The sequence below is a fragment of the Ranitomeya imitator genome, chromosome 6 (assembly GCF_032444005.1).
Source record: "Ranitomeya imitator isolate aRanImi1 chromosome 6, aRanImi1.pri, whole genome shotgun sequence".
In the NCBI taxonomy this organism is placed as follows: Eukaryota; Metazoa; Chordata; class Amphibia; order Anura; family Dendrobatidae; genus Ranitomeya; species Ranitomeya imitator.
The window spans coordinates 50,024,499-50,047,033 of NC_091287.1; the positions used below are offsets into that span (position 1 = coordinate 50,024,499).

General features: G+C 42.6%; 1 protein-coding gene across 3 annotated transcripts in view; it reads left to right on the forward strand.

Moving 5' to 3' along the window:
• SVIL (supervillin) overlaps window positions 1-22,535 on the forward strand; it is a 244,113-nt gene that overhangs the window by 125,668 nt on the left and 95,910 nt on the right. For all 3 annotated transcript variants that reach the window (XM_069729641.1, XM_069729642.1, XM_069729640.1), the window contains 3 exons: window positions 4,330-4,387; window positions 4,470-4,600; window positions 4,916-5,540. In XM_069729641.1, the coding sequence (XP_069585742.1) occupies window positions 4,380-4,387; window positions 4,470-4,600; window positions 4,916-5,540 (764 nt within the window). In that variant the 5' untranslated portion in view covers window positions 4,330-4,379. The remainder of the gene's footprint in view (window positions 1-4,329; window positions 4,388-4,469; window positions 4,601-4,915; window positions 5,541-22,535) is intronic.

Here is a 22,535-nt window from a genome sequence, read left to right on the forward strand (position 1 = left end):
GAAGTAACATCACTCCTAGACAAGCACGTCTTGGAAGAAGTTCCTATAGACGAAAGGAGGGAAGGATTTTATTCCCCTCTTTTTCTCATAAAAAAACCGGACAACTCTTGGAGGACAATTATAAATCTAAAAGGCCTCAACAAATTTCTTGTAGTACCATCATTCAAGATGGAAACCATAAAATCGGCGGTGAAACTTCTCTATCCCCAGTGCTACATGTCCATCCTCGACCTCAAGGACGCTTATTATCACGTCCCAATCAGACAACAAGATCGTCAGTTCCTCAGAGTGGCAGTTCAGATGGGGTCCCAGCTGCGTCACTTCCAGTACAGGGCTCTGCCCTTTGGGATAGCAACCGCCCCACGCGTATTTACGAAGCTGATTGCAGAGGTCACAGCACATCTCAGGGAAAAGGACACTCTAATAATTCCCTACTTGGACGACTTCCTGATAGTGGGAAAGAACTTTTCTCACTGTCAGGAGCAGGTCAGGATAGTGATGGGCACTCTTCAGACACTGGGATGGCAACTAAACCTCAAGAAGTCCAAGTTAGAGCCGGCAATGGTCCAGAATTTCCTGGGGATAACAGTGGACTCCGTGGCACAGGAGTGCCGCCTCCCAGAAGAAAAAGAAGAAAAAATCAAACAGATGATTATGGCCACATTAAAAAAGCCGGAAATGACCTTAAGAAGGGCCATGTCGGTGTTGGGGTCCCTAACCTCCTGCATACCGGCAGTAAAATGGGCCCAGTTCCATGCAAGAGAACTGCAATGGTGTGTGCTGCAGAACGACCGAGAACTTCAGGGACAGTTAGAGCCGAAGCTCACTCTCCCACACTCTGTGCTCCAATCTCTCAGATGGTGGTTACAGATAGTCATCCCCCAGAGGAGTTCCCTGGACATTCACAGCCTCCATGGCAATCACAACGGACGCCAGTCCATGGGGATGGGGAGCTCACTCAGACACACTATGGGTCCAAGACCCCTGGGCTCAAGAGGAGAAAGATCTATCCTCAAACGAGTGGGAGCTCCTAGCAATAGAAAGGGCGCTAGAGAGATTACTTCCACACTTGGCAGGGCATCATGTGAGAGTCCTATCGGACAACCGAACAGCGGTCGCATACGTGAACCACCAGGGAGGCACCCGCTCTCGGGCACTGATGCACATAACCACAAGACTCGTGTCTCTAGCCGAAAAGCACTTCCTGTCATTATCGGCCCTGCATATCCGAGGTGTGGACAACATAAAGGCAGACTTTCTAAGCAGGAACCACTTGAGGCAAGGGGAATGGTCCCTAAAAAAGTCAGTTTTTCAACGGATAGTGCACATGTGGGGAAAACCCAGGGTGGACCTCTTTGCCTCAAAAGTCAACAAGAAAGTCCAAAACTTCTGCTCCCCGAACCCTACAGACAGGCCGTTGGCAGTAGACGCCTTCAGCATAAAATGGACATCTGGACTCCTGTATGCCTTCCCACCGATATGTCTAATCCCAGTGGTTCTGAGGAAGATCAGGGAAGACAAGGCCAGAGTGATCGTGATGGCGCCCTTCTGGCCGAAAAGACCGTGGTTCTACTGGCTGAGAGTGATGTCAGTGACGGACCCGTGGGTTCTCCCGGAAGACCAGGACCTTCTAACTCAGGGTCCCTTCAACCACCCGCAGAACTCCGGGCTTCATTTGACAGCCTGGCATTTGAGCGGTCGTTACTAGAGAAAGAAGGGTTCTCAGCTGGGTTAATATCCACCTTGCTCAGCAACAGAAAACCAGTAACGACCAAGATCTATGGGAGGATATGGAAGAAATTCCTGTCCAGCTCAGGGCCAATACGGGAAGGGGAGGTCCCGATAGTGGCAATACTGGAGTTCCTGCAGAAGGGCTTAGATCTGGGGTTAGCTGTTAGTACCCTCAAAGTACACATTTCAGCCTTAGCAGCCCTATTCAACTGTGACCTGGCAAGTAATAGGTGGGTGGTGAGGTTTATCCGAGCCTGTAGTAGAGCTGACTCTGTCCCATCTCCTACTCCTCCACCATGGGATCTAAATCTAGTGTTAACTGCCCTGACGGAAAGCCCCTTTGAGCCGTTAAATACAACTTCTGATAAAATACTAACATTAAAAACAGCTTTGTTAGTGGCACTTACGTCGGCCCGTAGGATGGGGGATTTACACGCGTTGTCAGCTGACCCCCCTTACACACAAATTATGGATGATAGGGTTGTATTAAAATTAGATCCGGCATATCTCCCCAAAGTGGTATCGAGATTCCATAGAGCTCAGGATATAACCCTACCCTCTTTCTGTCCCAATCCCAGTAACAAAAAAGAGGAGAGACTCCATTGTCTAGACGTTAGGAGATGTATCCTACAGTATCTAGAGGTGTCTAAATCCTGGAGGAAACAGAGGGCTTTATTTGTTTCATTCCAGGGGTCAAGGAAGGGCCTTAAAGCCTCAAAACAGACTATAGCTAGATGGGTGAGAGAGGCCATTATTCTAGCATATAGTAGTGCAGGCAGGGTTGTTCCACAGGGTCTGAAAGCCCACTCCACGAGGGCCATGGCGACGTCGTGGGCGGAGAGAGCAGATGCTACCATCGACCAAATCTGTATGGCGGCCACTTGGTCCTCTCCGTCTACTTTCTTTAAACATTATAGACTAAACCTATCTGCTACCTCTGATCTCACTTTTGGGAGAAGAGTGTTACAAGCAGTGATCCCTCCCTAGAAGAGAATACAAATCTCTGTAACTCTCTCGTGGTGCCGTCATGCATGATGGAAAAACACGGGTATTACATACCTGGTAATGTGTTTTTTCATGAGACATGACGGCACCCTTATATTCCCACCCTTTTGATCACGTCTTTAGTTGGGTGCATTATTAGCATTATTTGTATTATACACTCCCTGGGGGATCGGTGAATAGAACCGTATAGAATGTATTATTTATGTGTACACTAACCAGCGGAGTTCCTCTCGTACTCTGTAAAACAACTGATGTGGAGAGAGGAGCTGCCCCTTTTATCTTGAAGGTTTCCTGTCCTTGATGGGCGGATCCCCTCTCTCGTGGTGCCGTCATGTCTCATGAAAAAACACATTACCAGGTATGTAATACCCGTGTTTCCTGATTTTTTATTTTTGATTTTCTATCTCTTAATGTTATAATTAACCTACCCTTAAAATTATAGACTGTTTTTGTATTTGTCAGTAGGCAACCTTAAAAAAATCAGTAAGGGATCAAATACTTATTTCCCACACTGTATGTGGTGGTAGCAGATTAATATTTCATCCATCACACATCATGGAAACTCTGAGATATGGAAACCTGGAAGTCTGTTCTTATTCCATTTCTAGACTCTTTATTATAAAGAAAGTCCAAGTTCTTGTTCTCCGGTGACCATCTGGCATCACAATCCGGGGAGAACTTGTGAATCATATCATTAAGTTTTTATTAAAGTTATAATTCTACACGAGTTTTTAGAAAAGTTGTGATGTGTTCAGTATTGCATGATCAAACTTGTAAAATGACTTATGTAGGTTTAATTTTTGGGGGGGAATCCCAAAAGATGGCCTCGGTGAACATTTTAACTTTTTTTTTTTTTTTAAATTACCGTATATAAAAAATCCATGTAAAAAAATACAACTACTTGGGCATGTTGTCATCTGCTACAGATTTTGTGGCAGATTGTCCTGTAACTGCGATCATCTGAAACAACCTCATTCAGAAATTTCTGCAGAAAAATTTGCAGCATGTGAATTTTCCCTTAGTGGGTGTTTTTTTTTTTTTTTTTTTTTAACCAATCTTAATGGTCACTTACTCTCCTTTTACACAGAGGACTTTGGGGCTTCTGTTCTCAAGATTGTGATTTTACCCCCCATCGACCATGTATTTATCACCTATATAAAGGGAAAACCCAAGCAATGATGGAGGTGCAGCATTCAAGCCTCTATTGTCTTTGTCAACACTAAAACTGGGGCTGCAAGATTTTTTTCCAATTGCAGTTAATGCTCAAATTTTGCAGTAGATTAGTTTGGTTACTTTGAAATTTGATCGTCCTGTGTATGCCGACCCCAGTGGATATTGGCATTGTAGGCCATGAGTTACTGAGCTTGGAGAAATAAAAAAAAGCAAGAAGCCACCTATCAGACAACACAGACCTTTCTTGAAGATTTTTAAATGAATGGTAGGATATATATTGATGCCTTTTGGATCTTTAGTCCTTTATTGTCAGTGCATCCAGAGCTAGTGAAATTTTATCTCGATTCTTAATATGAGGTTTGAAGATGTCGTATTTTGTACACTCTGATGACATTCCGGTGCCTCATCCTTTTTCTTTAGTTTCAGAGCTAAGAAAGCTATTTGAGCCGAACAGAAGGGTAATTGCAGAGATGAAGCGGTACGTGCCATGCCCTTGAACACAATTTTGCAGTAGACTTGGAAGAAAATGAGTTTCCATGAACGTGCTTTCTTTTTTTCAGAAAAGAGAGAATTGCGAGACGTTTGGAAGGCATTGAAAATGAAGCACCGCCAATAATGTTACAGAACAGACTATTAGAGGAAGACACCCCAAGATATACGCGAGCAACTGATGCATATACCCATCATATAGGTAGGAGGTGAACTTTGTGGAGCGTTCCAGCTGTTTGTTACTGCATCTATTATTTTTAGGGCTGGATTAATGTTGACACTGATCACTGGGCAAAATATTAGGTAAAGGCCATGTTGTCTTACTTCTCATACGCATAGTATATGATCTCACCCACTCTCGAAGTACAGTTGGGTCGCTCACCAACATAATCTGAGTAAAGCTGCAGACTAACTTGTACATGGTGGGTGCCCAAAGGAAATTGATCAATTTGTGCGCTATAATCTAGTCCTGATCCTAATCAAGTTGTTTTTTTTGTTTTTTTTCTTCTTCATCCAGGACACACAAACGATGATGCCACTTCAGAGTCTTCAGTAGAAACACATTCAAAGTTAAGATACCATCCTAGACCTGCAGATCTTCAGGCCGAGACTACAAACGTTCCGGGACACATGGAGACACCAGAACAGGAGTCTAAAGCCGACCGGATAGCTCGATACAAAGCCGAACGTAGGCGCCAGCTGGCTGAAAAATATGGCCTACCTTTTGAATCTGAGGGAGATTCAGATTTTCAGTCCAGGTATACACGAAACAGGAAAGACAGTGAGACCTCCGAGAAGAGGTCAGGAATTTTTGAAGATGACGATTCCAAGGACAATGTTTCCGACTACTTGTATCGACCAGAGAGCAGGAAGACTCGTCTCCCAGATGTGAAACATCATGACATTAATGAAAACATGCCCATCCGCGATGCTCTACAAAACCTGGAAAATAATAACCAGTTCCATGGAGTCTCACAGGTTGATGGTCCTACCCCTGTTTGTTCATATGGCCTTGGAAATATTTTAGGAGAAGCCCCACAGTCACCCAAGGTCCCTCGTCGCGCTTCTCAGACCTCTCCAAAACGTCCCTCTTCCCCAGTGGCCTTCTCTACCGATCAGCAACAGACAGATATCAGGCAAGGGTAAGCAAAAATCTAGTGTTTATTGATCTTCCAAAACATCTAAATTTTTTTTTCAACACCATTTAGTAGTGACATGTGTTGGGGGTTTTGTAAGTTGGCAATTTGGCCCCAAACAAGCAGCCTAGAGTAGTCCTCCATAATACAGTTATATGAAAAAGTTTGGGCACCCCTATTAATCTTAAGCTTAATGTTTTATAAAACTTGTTTTTTTTTTGCAACAGCTATTTCAGTTTTGTTTGAATGCAATGAAGTGCTCGTTGGAGTGGAATCTTTTCCATCTCCACTCGGCAACCTTGGAAGCCCACCTCAGTTCTTTCGTGAGGCTGGTGTGCCACGGTTGCCTGTTCATAGTCAACTTTGGTATATGTGAGGTGGGGCAAGCGATTAGAGAGCTGCATCTATTGTGGTGTTGTATAATGCGTCAGCAGCATCTGCATAGTGTCTGCAAAAGCGAGAAGGGACTCAGAAAGTTGGAGTATATCAAGGTGTGTGGGTTTACTGCAAGGGTGCGCAAGTTTATGAAGTGTGAATTGTGCACCTGGAGAGGAGAGAGTAGAGATTGTGAGTAGGTTATGGTTAGATTTAGAGGTGAGTTAAAGGTTAAATAGGGAACAGAGGCGGGTGAAGATGGGGTCCAGTGTGGCCATCTTTTCGGAGTGGCTGCGTAAGACCATTGAGGGAGGCTGAAGGAGGAAGTGAGAGATAAAAGCTTAGAGACAGCTCAGTGGGAAGTGTCAATGGGGATGTTGAAGTAACGCATGATGAAAGTGGAGATGTAGTCAGAAAGGAAATGTAGTAGCCAGGTGGTAAAGTGGTCGAAAAAGTGATGGCTGACCCTGGGGATGGTAAATACAGCCAATCGGAGCGGGAGTCAATGCTCAGAATGTACCTCAAAAGAAGGGAGAATAACTGAAGGTGGCAGTGGAATTTGGGAGAAGGAGACAGGAGAAAACCAACTCCTCCACCATGCTTGCTGCTGGGGTGGGTGTTGTGTAAGAAAGATTGAATCCACCATAAGAAAGTGCAGCTGCTGGAGAAGCTGCGTCAGAAGAGTGACCCAGGTTTCGGTAATGCTGAGGAAGGAGATTTTGTTAGTGATGAAATGATCATGGATGTATGAGAGTTTGTTGCAGACAGAGTGAGCGTTCCATTGAGCTCCTGTTAGGGGGAGTGGGGGAGCTGGGTCTGGGTGAATCGGTATAAGGTTAGAGAGGTTGTGGAAATTTGTGATATATTGTGGATGGAAGGTAGAAGTGACTGTGGGGATGTGGTGGGGAGGGCCAGGATTTGGAGATAATCTCTCCAAATCCTGGCCCTCCTCACCACATCCCCACAGTCAGTGAGGAGCATAGGAAGTGTTAGTAGATCAAAGAGGACATGAGGTGGCTGTCTGTTTGGAGACAGAGGATTGTATGTTGAGGAACAGATCTGAGGAGGACGTGAGATGGATGGGGAGGATGGCGGAAGATATGACCAGTTCATTACTAGGTGTAGGGATGAGGGAGGTTGGTGGGAAGTGAAGGACTATAGGAACGAGAGTGAAGACACAAACATTATATTTTGAAAATTATTTCAGTGCAGCTTGTATGTTCCTGGATATAGTTCCATTCTTCCTGGATATAGTTCCATTCTTTTGGAGGTTTTGCTTTTTCATTCATGAAAGCATTTCCAGATCTAATACTTCCCTGATATTTTATGCCATAAACCTTTGACTTTATTTATCCTGCAATTTGATTATTCTGCATATGATAGTGCTGTTTACTTTTCAGCCGAAATGACGTTTGATATAAAATGTGGCGCTACCTTCAGAATGCGGGACAATACATAATTTTTAATAAGGGAAAGTGGTTTTTAAGATGGATTTGCCTATTAGTTTTTTTTCTTCCAGGATTGTATTAATTAGTATTTATCTTCCCGAAGAAGAATATTTTTACAGCACAAATCTGACAGAGCCATAAAAATATTAATTTTATTTTTTGAAACCTCTTAGTTTGTGTTCTGACATAACTTTGAATTAACAAACCGTAAATTTAGCTGCAGCCCTATATAGAAATGCAGATAATACATTGTGTGCTCAGTGGAGGAGATTTGATAAAGTAGTTGTCCACTTTTTTGAGAATGGGCAATGTAATTTTCATTAAAAAAAAATGTGCACCTTTTGCCTTTTATAGCCTCTGATACTCTTTCTCCCTGCAGAGAGGTTTAACAGAGTAAGTGAAGAGCGAACGTGCTGGGATAAGGTGTTATCTGAGCATGCTCTTATACTAACAGAATGACTTTGACGTGCTCGAATAATATGGTTGAGTCCCCACGGCTTTTCGGCAGCCCTAACACATGCAGGGATTGTCTAAGGGTACCGTCACACAGTGGCATTTTGATCGCTATGACGGCTTGATCCGTGACGCTCCAGCATCGTAACAATATCGCTCCAGCATCGTAGACTGCTGTCACACTTTGCAATCTACGACGCTGGAGCGATAATTTCATGACGTATGTGCGATGTAGAAGCCGTTGGTTACTATGCGCACATCGTATACAATATATGTTACACCATGCAATCATGCCGCCACAGCGGGACACTAGACGACGAAAGAAAGTTTCAAACGATCTGCTACGATGTACGATTCTCACCGGGGTCCCTGATCGCAGGAGCGTGTCAGACACAGCGAGATCGCTGGAACGTCACGGATATATCGCTGGAACGTCACAAATCGTGCCGTCGTAGCGATCAAAATGCCACTGTGTGACAGTACCCAAAGAAACAGGTAATCCTTGCATGTGTTGTGCCTGCTTAACAGCCGCGAGACATGCAGCCGCAGGGACTCGACCATATTATTTGAGCACGCCGAAGACTCTTGGTATACGAGCATGCTCAGATAATACCTTATCAGAGCACATTCGCTCATCACTACTGAGGATCCATCAGTGAACTCGTGGTTCGGTGTTTATATAGATAGATACTGATTTGGTTTTTATCCGAAGTCATATTGCAAGGCTTGTTAAAGGGTTGATTGTGACTTGTAGTATCGCTACTTCCAACAGGTGGCGCTATAGAGTTCAAGTCCTCTTCTCGTAAGAGTCAATTTACATATAGATAGACAAGAACCTTTCCGCATGATCCTACATTTGGGAGGTGACTGAGGTATGGACGTGTAGGTTCAATTAAGAAAAATCGTAGAGAGCCCGTATGCCAGTCATGAGAACTCCAGTGTAGAACCATATGCCAATCAGGCTAGAAGTGCATGGACACTCCCCCAGTGCACTTCCAGACTGATTTGCATATTGTTTCCCCGCACAATTTCTCTTTACTAATCAGGCCTCCGAATAAACTGTACCATTTTTATTTTCTATTTGCGGACAAGCACCTACAAAGCTGTACCACTACTTCCATATGTGACATGCTGACTGCTTCTCTGTAGACGGAAGAGATAAACAGAAAATTACATATTTGTCTGGTTGTATGGTTTTTTTTTTAGTTTTTTTTTTTTAATTACCATCTTTTTATTTAAAAAAATAAAATCTTGAAGTTTTTACTCAGACCTGTCACTATTTTAGTATCACAATTCCTTTTCTTAAAAGAAAAGTTTTCAGTAGGGCCCATTATCAACATACAGGACTACAATGACAGGTAACACCTCTGTACACAGCTGATGAGGCAGGATCCACCTATCACATTAGGCGATGTCACAATAGACCCGGTCACCCCCGCCCTCTTACTTCTGTGACCTTTGCACATGCTCATTAGATGCCTTAATACAGAAGATGGGGCCTGAGCCTGTTCATTGTGACCATGCACATGTGTTTTATGAAACCATGCACATGTGTTTTATGTGGCCATGCACATGTGTTTTATGTGGCCATGCACATGTGTTTTATGAAACCATGCACATGTGTTTTATGTGGCCATGCACATGTGTTTTATGTGGCCATGCACATGTGTTTTATGAAACCATGCACCTGTTTTATGAAACCATGCACCTGTTTTATGAAACAAGAAGCATGAGTTTCTAATGAGAAAAAAAGTTTAAAACATATCATCTTGATTTAAAGGGAATCAGTCAGCAGGTTGTTGCTATGTAATCTGAGTGCAGTATGTTGTAAGGGGAAAGATCCTGATTCCAGCAATGTTATTTACTAGGATGTGTGTTGCTGTTTTAATAAAATCAGTATTTTATCAGGAGATTATCCCTACAGGACTAGATATCTTGTGCCTCCTAGTCCAACCACACCCTCACCACTGATTGGCTGCTTCACTGTACAGTGACAGATGTGCCAATCGGTGATGTGGGCGGGATTATACGGAGCTCAGCATTAAGGGCTTTTCTACATCTGCAGCAGAGAATGGTGATATCACAGCTGCGACACCCAGTAAACTAAGTGACACATTGTTGGAATCTGGGTCTGTGTTCCTATACCATGCTGCTTTCGGATTACATAGGGGAAACTGCTGACTGATTACCTTTAAACAATAAAACATTTTCTGATGATTGCTTCCCTTTAATGTTTCTCTTGACGTCGAAGCAGTGATTAAGATGCCGTGCTTTGTCATTTTGCAGGAACACAGTCCTGATCTCAGACAACACTCCGTGCATAGAAATACATGTATTGATTGTTGAGAATGCCCTTGATGTAGGAAAACTGATCAGAAGTGTTGCAACCATTTTTTTTTGTGTGTGTCTGGAGAATGACAGATTGTGTCTTGTTACTAAAGAAATCTGCTATTTATTTATTTTTTTTAAATCCATGCAAACTGATGGCAAACATTGCATAAGTAACTGGTCATACACATAACATTGTTCCTATCCATCTAGTCCAGATTTTGCATGCACACTTTCCGCCGAGTAGGCTGAGCACACAGGTATATTTTACTAGGGCAAAGGGAAATAATCTCTGCTGGCGGGGTCAGACAATGGCTTATTCTCTGTTAGGCGATTGGGTAGCTCAAAATGTAACATGCCCAGTCCTTATTTTCCCTGACCTCCCCTGTCTGTGGGATATCGGGTGGCCCTCCATACACATAATTGGCAGCCGAGCCTGTTCTTTGCAGACTCCTTTTAAGTTGTCCCGTTCAGACAACATTAATTAAGGTGTTCTGGGACATTGAGATTGATGACCTTTCCTGAGGATATGCCATCATTATCACATCACTGGGGGTGTCCCAGTCGTTTGAGCAGTGAAATACAGAAAACGAGGAACAACTTCTACAAAATGTATGTCTATTCAGTAAATACGGAACTTTCCCAAACAATACTCCGGTATCTACTATACCCATGTTATATGAATGATTAAATGGCACTTTTATATATGGGTAGGCCATTAATATCAGATCTGCTGGCACCACAACTGATCAGCTGAGGTTGGGTGGTAGTGATGATTTTGACTCCATTGGTGTTTTACAGAAAGAAGCCGCAGTTTACATTGCAGGGTGAAAATGCAAATCTGCCGTTGTAGTGCCCAGTATATTGTGCCCAGCTCGTTCTTTTTGAGACACACGCATTGTAAATTAGACGGGCTTACATGGCTACAGAAATGCTAGACATGTGGACACAAACTACAATTTAGGCACGCTGTGGTTTAGGAGGAGCCGGGCTTTTGGATTTGCGAGCACAGATTTTGCTGGATTTCTTTTGATGGGAGCCACGTCACTTATCCAGATTTTTTTGTGCTACCTCTAATGAGGAGGAAGCTCTCTATTTCTGTAAACAGATGGACCTGAGCTGGAATTCATTTGTGGGTTGAGTAGAATCTTTTATTAGTGGCATTTTGGGGTGCAAAACATACTCTATCAGTTCACATTTATCCTGTGCGCTACGCTGAGCACTTACATCCGGAGTTTCCATCTAAATCTACAGAACATGTGAATCGAATGAGACCTCTGAGGGATTCATTCATTATATTGAGGCAGCAGAGTTTCTCTGGACACCATCTGGCCTCTGTTTAGCGGTCTCTGACTTGTGGGTGACCAAACACTTAATGCCTAAAAAGACTAGTATGGCCGGAACATAGACAAGACTGCGCTCACAGTGACTCAATCTGCCTCATTATAGGGACTCCTCCGCCAGGGGTTCCTTCTGAATCACGTGTTTCAGAGATTTACATGGAAACCCCGGTGTGAGCGCAGGATAAATGCGCCAAGCCTTACTGTGATCTTTGGGAGGCAAAATGAACAAATCAACAGCAGGTCAAGTTTTTATTTTTCACACAGGTAGATCGCTTGCTAGACTCTGCCTATTGCTGGGTCTAACAGGCCACCATACCTGGCACACCAGGTGGTCATTGTTTGACATCTGGGTGCCATGACTACTATCGGCTCCCTGTGATTTAATCATGGGGGTGAGAGAGGGATCCTCCTCCCTTTCAGAACCTTTCAAATGTCACAACTGATCTCAGCATGTGTGGTGTTAATCAGCCAGGGGCAATACGGGCACCGTTCCACGCTGTTACCACAGGAGCTCGTCTGTCAGCTGCGCTAAGCTCCTGCAGTTATCGGTCGGGGAAGTGCTGATGTTTCAGTTCAGATTGACTGACCGATCAGAGCCAGGACCGATAAAATGGGTCCCTGCATCTCTAGCCGTGACGGTCAGGTGTCAGTGACCACTGCCGGCATGGAGCACTCACTGACAGCTTAGTCATGACTTGTAAAATCACTTTCCTATACAAGCCATTGGTCATTAGTTGGTTAAAGGGCATCAGTTTTTCATACGTTTGCTACTAATCTTTTTATTGTTTTGCTGATTTTTTTTTTTTTTTGTTCATGTTCACTGTCTAATATCCTTTATCCAGGATTCGGGGTTGGGACTTTCTAACCCTGATATTGCACAATCTTTCATTGTTTGCATTGATGTGATGACATCAGAAGTGTTTATACAGATGTTATCTCCAGGCATTTAGAATGTCGGGTTCGGCTGCTCTTAGCCCATAGCGGGGTGTAGGAGGTCGGTGAAGATGAGGGTTATTTCACAGCTGTGTATGGAAGTGTTTGCAACGCTCCTGGAGTTCAGGATGTAGGATTTTTTTTTTTTTTAAGACTCCTATACCCATCGATCGTATATAATTGTACGTAGCCTATGGGATATAAGATATTTGTGTATTTACAATCCCTCGGTGTATTCTTTGCTCGGCCTTGAGGCCCTTACGCTCTCTGGACAACGCAGATCCTTAAATAAAGGAAATCGTTTTACCCCTCCTTATTTTTTTCCCCCCCTCTAAGTTAATTGTTTAATTTGTGTATCTTGGGATCTCCGCGCTCTTATATATTACATGTGGCCAGGTCAGAATGACTGAGGAGTAAAACAAAATCCCACATGTTAATATTTAGCGAGTGGTTGTCAGATGGTATTTTAACGGAAAACAGATGTTCCTGAAATAAGAGAGATCCTCGCTGTTTCCCCTTTGCCTTTTTATTCCGCGGCGTCGCTCCGTGAGAATTTAGGATGGTATCCACAAGGAGAAAAGGCCGAGATGCTGCATAGACAGGACACCAGAGGGAGGATGCCCTGTCATTTTAGAAAACTTTTAACACGTCCGTAATCTCAAATCATTCTGATCAATAAGGACAGTCCGACAATGAGACCCCCCCACTAATTGACCAAAGAAATGGAGCTGCGCCTCGTTGTCTTGGGTCTTCTATGTCTGTACGTAGGGATTCAAGTATATTGTGCTGTCAAGCACTGCTCATATAAGAGAGTGATGGCCCACCGGGGGATTGTCCTATTCTCCTGTGGGCCAGTCCAAGCCTGTCTAGGGACCTATGGATGGCTCTGCCGGAAAATCTGAGTTATAGGCTCACAAAAGCTGAAGTCTGGATCTTTACCCAACTCATAGGCTTACCTTTTTAGACCAAAATTATGGTGGTCTGCACGAGCTCGGAGTACGATACATCAAAATATCAGATCGCACTGCCTCATTGAATAATATTGGACTGTTTTTGTTTTGTTTTTTTTCTCTTCAGACCTAGTGGTACTTAAAAATAAATAAAAAAATAAAATACATTTAAAAAAAAAAAAAAATTCAGTGTGCATGATATGCCTCCGACAATCGGATGACATCTGAGTGCGGTCTGATTTTCATGGACAGACTGCATTATTTCATTCTCCACATTCGAGAAAAACTGATTAGCGTCCGACCAGTCTCGTAACTATTAATACAAAAATGACGGCACAGATGTTTTTCTGGTGAAATGTGAGTACACGTCAACAGGGTAAACCTATTTTCATATGCCATTTTAGCGAATTCTGCATTACCAGAAAGCAATAATGAGAAAATTAATGAGCTGTTTTAATTTTTGTATTTTTGACTATATATTTTTTTTGTGATTACAACCTGTTAGAAATTGGTAATCTTGATCATTTCACACTGTCCACTGGGGAATGTTTAGCCACTAGCTTCCTGTTTCAGGAAACAATACATGTACATTAGCCACAATGAACAGACGCCGACCCTTATCTTTTAGTATTAAAGCATCTGATGAGTGTGTGCAAGTGTTATTGTAAATGGAGGAGGAGGAGAATCAGGAGACATCACCTATTGGCATTGTAATTCTGCCTCTGAGGATAGAGGCTGCTGAAAACTCTTTAGCAAGGCCGGGAAGTATGAGTCTTCCAAAAAAAAGCAAGCACCAGGGTGAAAATTAGCCAATTTGTTTTTTTTAAACACTTTTTTTTTAATTTGCAGCATGGCATATGTAAATGAACCAGACTAGTCCAGTGGAGCCCTTCTTTCTCTAGCCTAGTGCTACAATCATCACACTCCCGTTAATTGACCCCCATCGTACTATCCCCCTGCATGGTTGGCCCGCCAGAGAATTTTCACATATGTACCTCTTGCCAGCGGTCCCTCACTGAAGTGTATTTTATGGAGGATGTTAATCATGCCCTGAGGGCCTTTCAGTTTCCAATATTTAAAGGACCTGATTGTCTCCATTAGGATGACTACCATTCAGTTCTTCTTGTTACCCAAAACTCAGAACTAAAAGCGCTTAAGAGCTTTTGTATTTTTACCCATTATCTTAAAGGGCTATTTCATTTCAGAGCTCCTATACCAATATGTAGTAGCTGTAATAATAGTAAATACCTCCAATTAGAAATCTGGTATAGTTCTTCTGATTCACTATGGCTCTTAACCCATGTGCAGGGCAATGCAGTAGCTTAGGTATCCATGGTTACAACCGCTAGCAACTAACTGTCGCTGAGTGGTCGTAAGCATAAATACCTAAGCTACTCGATGGCGTGCACAAGGAGTAAGCAATAGCTTATCAGTAGAACTATACTTTATTTCTATTGCTAATATTATTACTACACCTACTACATGTTGGGGTAGGATCTTGTAGAAAGGAATACTCCTTTCAATAAGAACTTGTGCTGATCATTGGTGGCCCAAGCAGCACAAAGCTCTTGAAACCAACCTACTGTATAGGTGGAGCTCACATTTAACAGGCAAAGCGGACAACGCCTTGAAAGTTCAAGATCTTTATTTTTTTATGGTCTGAATTGTGAACTTTTCAGATCATCGGTTGTTTTTGTAGCATAATATCTATGGAAACTAAGATGTGTGTTTGCTAATGACTCTTGCGTGGGAAGAGATTTTTTTTTTTTTTTTTGCATATTTCATTTAGGAGAAATCTGAGACTTCCAATGTTTATTGGACACTAAACTACCTCTCCAAACCTTGGAAAAGCGCAAAGCGTTATAAATCCTCACAGTACGCTGCCTCTTCCAAGCCAACCACCACTGTGTGATCCGGGCCTCCTCGTACAAGCAGGTCGCGTTACATTACATAGTTTGTCTAATAGCGAGAAGCCCAGAGACCACAATGCGATTACCTAATATGCAGCTGGGCGCCGCTGCTCCAGATTAATTTCATTACAGGTAGAGCAGAGTCCATGATATGCTCTTATCTGGCTGCGTAAAATTGGCTGTTATAATTCATGGTCATTCATTTAATAATGAACCAGATCTTTCCTACTAGCCAAAAGTTTTGTTTGTTTTTTTTTTTTTCTAAATGCACTGGGGTAATGTTGGAAAGGGAATCTGTCAGGAGGATCAATCCTCCTAAGCAGTCTATATGGGCATATACCGGTAGGTCATAGAAAGTTGAATAAAATGATACCTTAACATCTGCGATCCAATGTCTTATTCCAGAGAAATTAACATTTTTCTTAATATGTAAATAGTCTGTTAAGATCTATGGGCTGGACATAGATCTCCCCATGAATCTGCCTCCAGAGCTTATTGTAAATGAAAGGGGTTAGACCTGTAGATCATGTCTCACACTGGTAACTCTCCCTTTCATTTACAATAATCTCTGGAGGCAGATTCTCTGGGAGATCTATGTCCGGCTCGTAGATCTTAATGGCTCATTTATATATAATAAGAAAAACATGGATTTCTAGAGAATAACACATCGGATCGCAGAAAAGAAGATATCATTCTATTGAACTTTCTATGACCTACATGTCCATATAAACAGCCCATATGAGCCGATCCTACTGACAGATGCCCTTTACGGCACGGACACACTAGGTAACTGCAATGTGGCCAAAAAAAACACATGGCCATACAAGCCAATCTATTAGAAAACCCTGGTGGCTTGCACGGCCATGTGATGTTTAGCTACTTTGTGTGTCCCTAAACCACTGGAATCCTAGTTCCATACCTGGATTCTTCTCCTTTCCTTTTAGATTTTTTCGAAAAGCAAATTTCTAAAACTTTTACTTGCAATGCCAGCGATCTTAGAACTTCACTCTTTTGCCTGTAGAACTTCCTGCTATTGTCAAGTTTAAACCACTGCTTGGTGCTTGGCAAGGAAAAATAATTATTCATGGAGGAGTCTACACGATTATAACATTTTTTAATTTTTTTGGACCCAAAAAGGTTTGACTGGGGAAAAAATAGTCAGAAAATGACAAGTGACCACAATAATCATGTTGTAGACCTTCACAAACAACTTTGCAAACTACGGTACTTAGTTTGTTGGACCTTATCGGATGAGTGTAAGATATCTGAAATCATTGCCACATTTGGGGCTTTGACCCCTTTATCTGAGAAGTATTGTACATTTTATTATAGGTCTTAGAATTGGGCAGCCCTTTCGACATCTGAGGTCTCCAGTAAATGAACAGGGAGCAGGACCATTTGTCATCAGGTGTTAATTTGCGGTGCCTCTCTAGTCCTAATCAAAGAGGTCGATTTACGACAGGACCCCCCACCTTCAACCTTATTCCCTTATATCGAAAGCATATTTAAAAATTATATTTTGCCTTTTATCTGTGCAGTTGTTCTCTGCAATGATTTATTTTGGAATGAGGAGTTCCTGAATGTTGGGTTCTTCAATCGGAATGGTGATAGACAATGCGGAAGTGTTTTGTGCCACAATCGCCCCTTTATAGCATACCCTTTGGGATGAGAATTTTCTAAAGGGGCGATTCTGGCACAAAACCCTTCCGAATTGTCTATCACCAATATATATATTTATCTTAGAAAATTCTCGTCCCGGAGGGTATGTGATCTATATCCTGTATCCTATTCTAGAGACCTTTTTAAGACTTGGGGTTAAGACTACAATAGATCCAGCGTTCTGCTTGAATGGGGAATATCAGGGCTTAGTTTTTCCAATTTTCTCGGTCTTTGTTTTTGTCTGTGTCTGTACATTTGTTTCCTGTGATAAATGGGAAGGCTTCTTCCTTTCCAGAACTCTTCAGCACCAAAACGGAAAATGGGGAAAGTTATCTGTTTTACACAGCTTTGAGCCGAGATCTCTTGCCAACAAATGCTGTAGTTTCCATTTTACAACACCTGCTCCACTGCTTTTTATGACTTGATAGTTAGCCGCGTGCTATATACCGTAATTGCCGTGCAATGTGCAGGATATGAGAGTCTTTTAAGGTGATCTCTTTTACGCAGAAGTGCAGGAAAGCAGAAACCAAAGTGGTTCCTTCAGAAAGATTCCGATGGGGACACAGCGTCTCTCATCAGCTGGCCCTCCAGGTACCAGAGCTTGTGGTTTTGTGGCTAATTCTTACATATTTTAATTCGGTTGTTCCTTTCCCAAATTTTAACCAAATCCATATGTAACCACATTCATCCCTTAACCACAGAACTGGAATGGCCCCGTGGCATCACTTATGCACCTGTTTGTTTTCTCTGCCACAAATGTATTGCACAACTAATTGGCTACCAAGTAAACTAAAAAAAAAAAAAAAAAAGCATAGCCTAATTTATTAGTTTACATAATTGGCTAATAAAATTGTAACCCTTTCATTCAATTACATTAATGGAGTATGTTGTGGAGATTGAAGGAGGTCCAATCGGCACATTTTTCCCCACTTAACGTCTATGTGGGCACGGTTTTTGGAGCAGAAACTCCCAAGTTTTTGAGGAGGGTTTCCTTTCAGTTTCTGCTCCATATAGACGCCATGTGCACATACCCACCAAATGACACCAACAGGTCGTAGACTTAAATGGATTGTCCATATCTGAAAATATTCTTAAAAATGACTCTCCATGCTCTCATCATTGCTCTTCAAATGCTGCCCTGGTCTCTCTAATTCCTATTTTGCCGGGGCGAGCAGCTAATCGCTAATTCTAAGTCTATGAGCGCCAGGAAACGAGCAACAGGAAGTCTACTGCCCAGTGCGGTCATTGGTTTAGTGAGGAGAAATCTGCTGAGTTTTATTTTGATTTGTACATTTTTCTTTACATTCTTCTTCTATCTTTTTTGAAAATTCACCTTTATTACTAAAGTGTGGTGACCCAAGTCTACATTTTTTATTTCAGCTAGTTAAGGCGTAGATACCAATATCCAACAGGTCCTACTTGACACTTACTCTACACAACCTGCAGTTGGAAGTTTTGTAGAAGGGTCATATGAGATCTCAAGGTTACACAAATGGATTAATTAATGAGTGTTGGGTGGCTCTAGGCCAACCAGAGCTTCCCCAAAGGGAAATGAGATTCAGTGATGGCAATGAAAGATGTCCAAACTATGCTTCTTCCGATCGTTTGTCTGACAGCCATCTCGGCCAACTCTCATAAGGAGAACAGGAGCGCTTTTGTGTTTAATGCCGCAGACTGACACATCGGCTGGCTTAGGCTACTTTCACACTAGCGTTTTTTGGAATACGTCGCAATGCGTCGTTTAGGGGAAAAAACGCATCCTGCAAAGTTGTTTGCAGGTTGCGTTTTTGCCCCATAGACTAACATTACCGACGCATTGCGACGTATTGTCACACGTTGCAACCGTCGTGCGACGGTTGCGCCGTGTTGTGGCGCAGCGCCGGGAGCAAAAAACGTTAAATGTAATGTTTTTTGCTGCCGACAGACTGCTTTTTCCGACCGCGCATGCGCTGCCGGAACTCCGCCCTCACCTCCCCGCACCTCACAATGGGGCAGCGGATGCGCTGGAGAAATGCATGCGCTGCACCCATTGTGTGGCACATCAAATGCTAGCGTCGGAATCTCGGCCCGACGCAATGCGACGGGCCGAATCCGACGCTAGTGTGAAAGTAGCCTTATCTCCGGGAGAAAAATGCGAACAGCAGTCCGAAATTGGACATGACTGATCGCCATCTTTCCCGACTATCAGTCGGCCCTCATACACATTTGACCTTTTGCCGAACCCGTCGATATTGGGTGATTCAACTGACTTTACTCGGTCTATGGGAACCTTAAAGAAGCACTCCTCCCATCAAAATTTCTATCCCATTAACATATTTCAGTCATCATATTAGAGCACTGTGTATTTACAATTGCTCATTTGTCTTTCTACCCAGATAATTCTTCTTTTTCCATTATGTCTATGACATGTAATTAAAAACTGACAAGCTGAATCCTTCTAAGCTCTATGTAGAAACAGGAGGTCTATTTTCCCTGTAGGAGTCATAAGTCTCTGCAAAAGTCCCTAGCAGAGGGGGAGGTAAGCTAGGTAAGGAGTTGAAGGGGAATGATAATTGCTGGGGTAAGAGACTTCCTGTTTCTACATAGAGCAGAGAAAAGCAAATTATCTGGGTAGAAAGGCAAAATGAGCAATTGTAAGTACACAGTGCTATATAATATGATTAAAATATATTTAAGATTTTTGATGGGAGTGCTTCTTTAAATTTTAAGAAGGTTAACAAATATAAAATGTCTGCAGTACAGATTATCCAAACATGACATTGAGGAATTTGAGAAAAGCCCAGGACAAACTTATTTGTTTCTTTAGACTTTTCTATTTTTCGGTATTTAAACTTTTCTTATCGAATTCAAGGTTCACATGACACTTTTAAGCTTTAAGTCATGGGGCTTGAGTAGCTGACGAAGCCACATGGTTTTTGGCCTCTCTCAAACAGGTACACAGTTTATACCCTACAAAAAAGCATGAAATAATGTCACAGACTACAGTATTCTATGCAAAAGTGTCCAGTGACTAGTGTTTGGTAAACTGCTCCAACTCTAAAGCTCCTGCCGGCCATTGTGGTCCTCCCGCCAGTTCTTCAGTGGTGGTGTTGCGTACATCAATCATTTGACAGCTGCATCCAATCACTGGCTTTAGCTGTAATGTTTGCATGTATGGCATGTGATCCTCGAGGCCAATGATTGACCGCAGCATTCACATGAGTGATATGGGACCATTGAAGTAATGGAGGATTTATCGGTTGATTAATAGTCATTTTTTATATAATACCGTTTCATGCACTTAGGCCATTTTCTTAATTCCAAACTTTTTTTTTCTGTTCTAAAAAGTGTTGAAATTAGGTTTTACTTTAAAGTCTGCAATAAAATATTGAAAAATCTCCATGCATACAGTAGCGGGGGAATAAAGACAGGTGTTTTTTGCTCTACACTGACTCAGTTTAGGGCCAGTATACGAGATGTCTACTATATGAAGAGATGTACTCAAGAAAATAAAACCTACTTCTGCTATGAGATGCAGTAATGTAAAGTCACCAGTAATACACGCCAATGTAACTGATAGAAATCCTATTGGAATAATTTGGAAAAGTGACAGTAGAGGTGACGAGCAATAAGTTTTTGAAGGAGGGAAAAGAATAGTGTGCACTGAAAGGTAATTTTTTTTGTGTGTGCACCAGGAAAGTGGATTACGGGCAAAATTAAATACTGAGTGTGAAAAATATGCTATGAATATGCCTGAAATGCATGACATGTTGTGAATTATTGGAGAAAAATGTATTGTAGAAGGACCCTGATAATAGTTACAAGCATTTCCTGACCATACCTGGCTAGGATGACAATTCGGGAGCTAAAGGTTTTACGACCCAAAGACCTCAGGTCGCACCTGTGAAGCAAGAGTTATCTATTCTTGTTCTTTCGGTCTGTAGACCATAAAGGGACTCTGCCAGCATAAAATGACTTTTCAAACGAAGTCCCACCACTCAGTGCTTCTTGACGGAGCCAATCTCTTAAATACTCCTCCCCACCTGCTTGTTTTCCCTCTATACAGAGATTGACAGTAGGGTTGAGCGAAACGGATCGTTCATTTTCAAAAGTCGCCGACTTTTGGCAAAGTCGGGTTTCATGAAACCCGACCCGATCCCTGTGTGGGGTCGGCCATGCGGTACGCGACTTTTGCGCCAAAGTCGCGTTTCGTATGACGCGCTTGGCGCCATTTTTTTCAGCCAATGAAGGGGCGTGGGCAGAGTGATGACATAGGTCTTAGGGGCGTGGACGCCTATCGCCATGTTGTCGCTTGTGCGCTGTAGCGATTTGCACTGTGTAACACCAGCTTTTCAGTTCAGGGACGGACGGAGGGGAGAGAGGGAGAGATCGAGAGAGGGAGAGATCGAGAGAGGGAGAGATCGAGAGAGGGAGAGATCGAGAGAGGGAGAGATCGAGAGAGATCGAGAAAAAAAAAAAAAAAATCCCATTGCCTTTGCATTGGGTTTCGTGTTTCGGTCGATCCTCGACTTTTCGCCATAATCGGCCGATTTCACTCGACTCGACTTTTGAGATAGTCGGGTTTCGCGAAACCCGGCTCGACCCTAAAAAAGTCAAGGTCGCTCAACCCTAATTGACAGCTCTGGTTTCATAGACCAGAGAAGGGTGGAGTTAGGGAAGGTGTATTAATTGGCCCCACCATGAAGCATTGAGTGCTTGTACTTTGTTTTTAGTCATTCTGAGTCATTGTTCCTCTACAATGTTGTTAATGGACTCTCTCCAGAACAGGTCATCCGTATTCAATTGGTGGGAGATGAAGACTCTACAATGTCCACTGTGGTACTGTTCTCTACCAGTGGTTGCCGGATCTAAGCCATTGCGGAGCTGGACAGTGCTGAATTTACCATCTGCAGCCACTATGCAGTTGACAGAGCTGTGCCATTCATCCGGTTGTTTCAGAGAACAGCTAACAACGGTCATCTCCACTTATCTGATATTGATGATGTATCTCAGAGCTGGGTCATCAATCCATGTAGTGGAACAACCATTTAAATGCCTTCTCTCTCCAAGTTTACCTTTATTTCATATGCTTTTTATGGACCTTAAGAAATGGCTGAGGAACAAGATAAGCGCAATAGGGTGTTATCCAGAAAAGTTTGGTTACCACCTGATTTGGTTGGATAATCCAACGTAGTATTATGGATTATTTTAAAGTAACTGGTCTCCTGCGCTGCTGGTGTGCATGCAGTCAAGGAGTCAAATCAAACATTTGTGATAACAGTGCAGTTAATTTTCTTTGCATTTCAAAGTAATCCAACTTCAGGAGAACCACAGAGATTCAGACCATCCTCTCTGGTTTTCCTGACAAAGTTGGATTAGTTCGAAACGCGTTGAAGGTAAACCACACAATAAGTACTTGTTTGAGTTGACTCCTTGATTGGATATACACCAGCAGCACAGGAGACCGTTACTTTCCAATAATCTATATTATTACTAACTTGGACACTTACCAACAATAAGGAAGAGCTTCCAAGAAACCACTGATCCTGCTGCTTCTCTGGACATGACCTGCCTATGCATTCCATACACAGCTCGGTCATTAAGTTGGCCTCCATATGGTAAC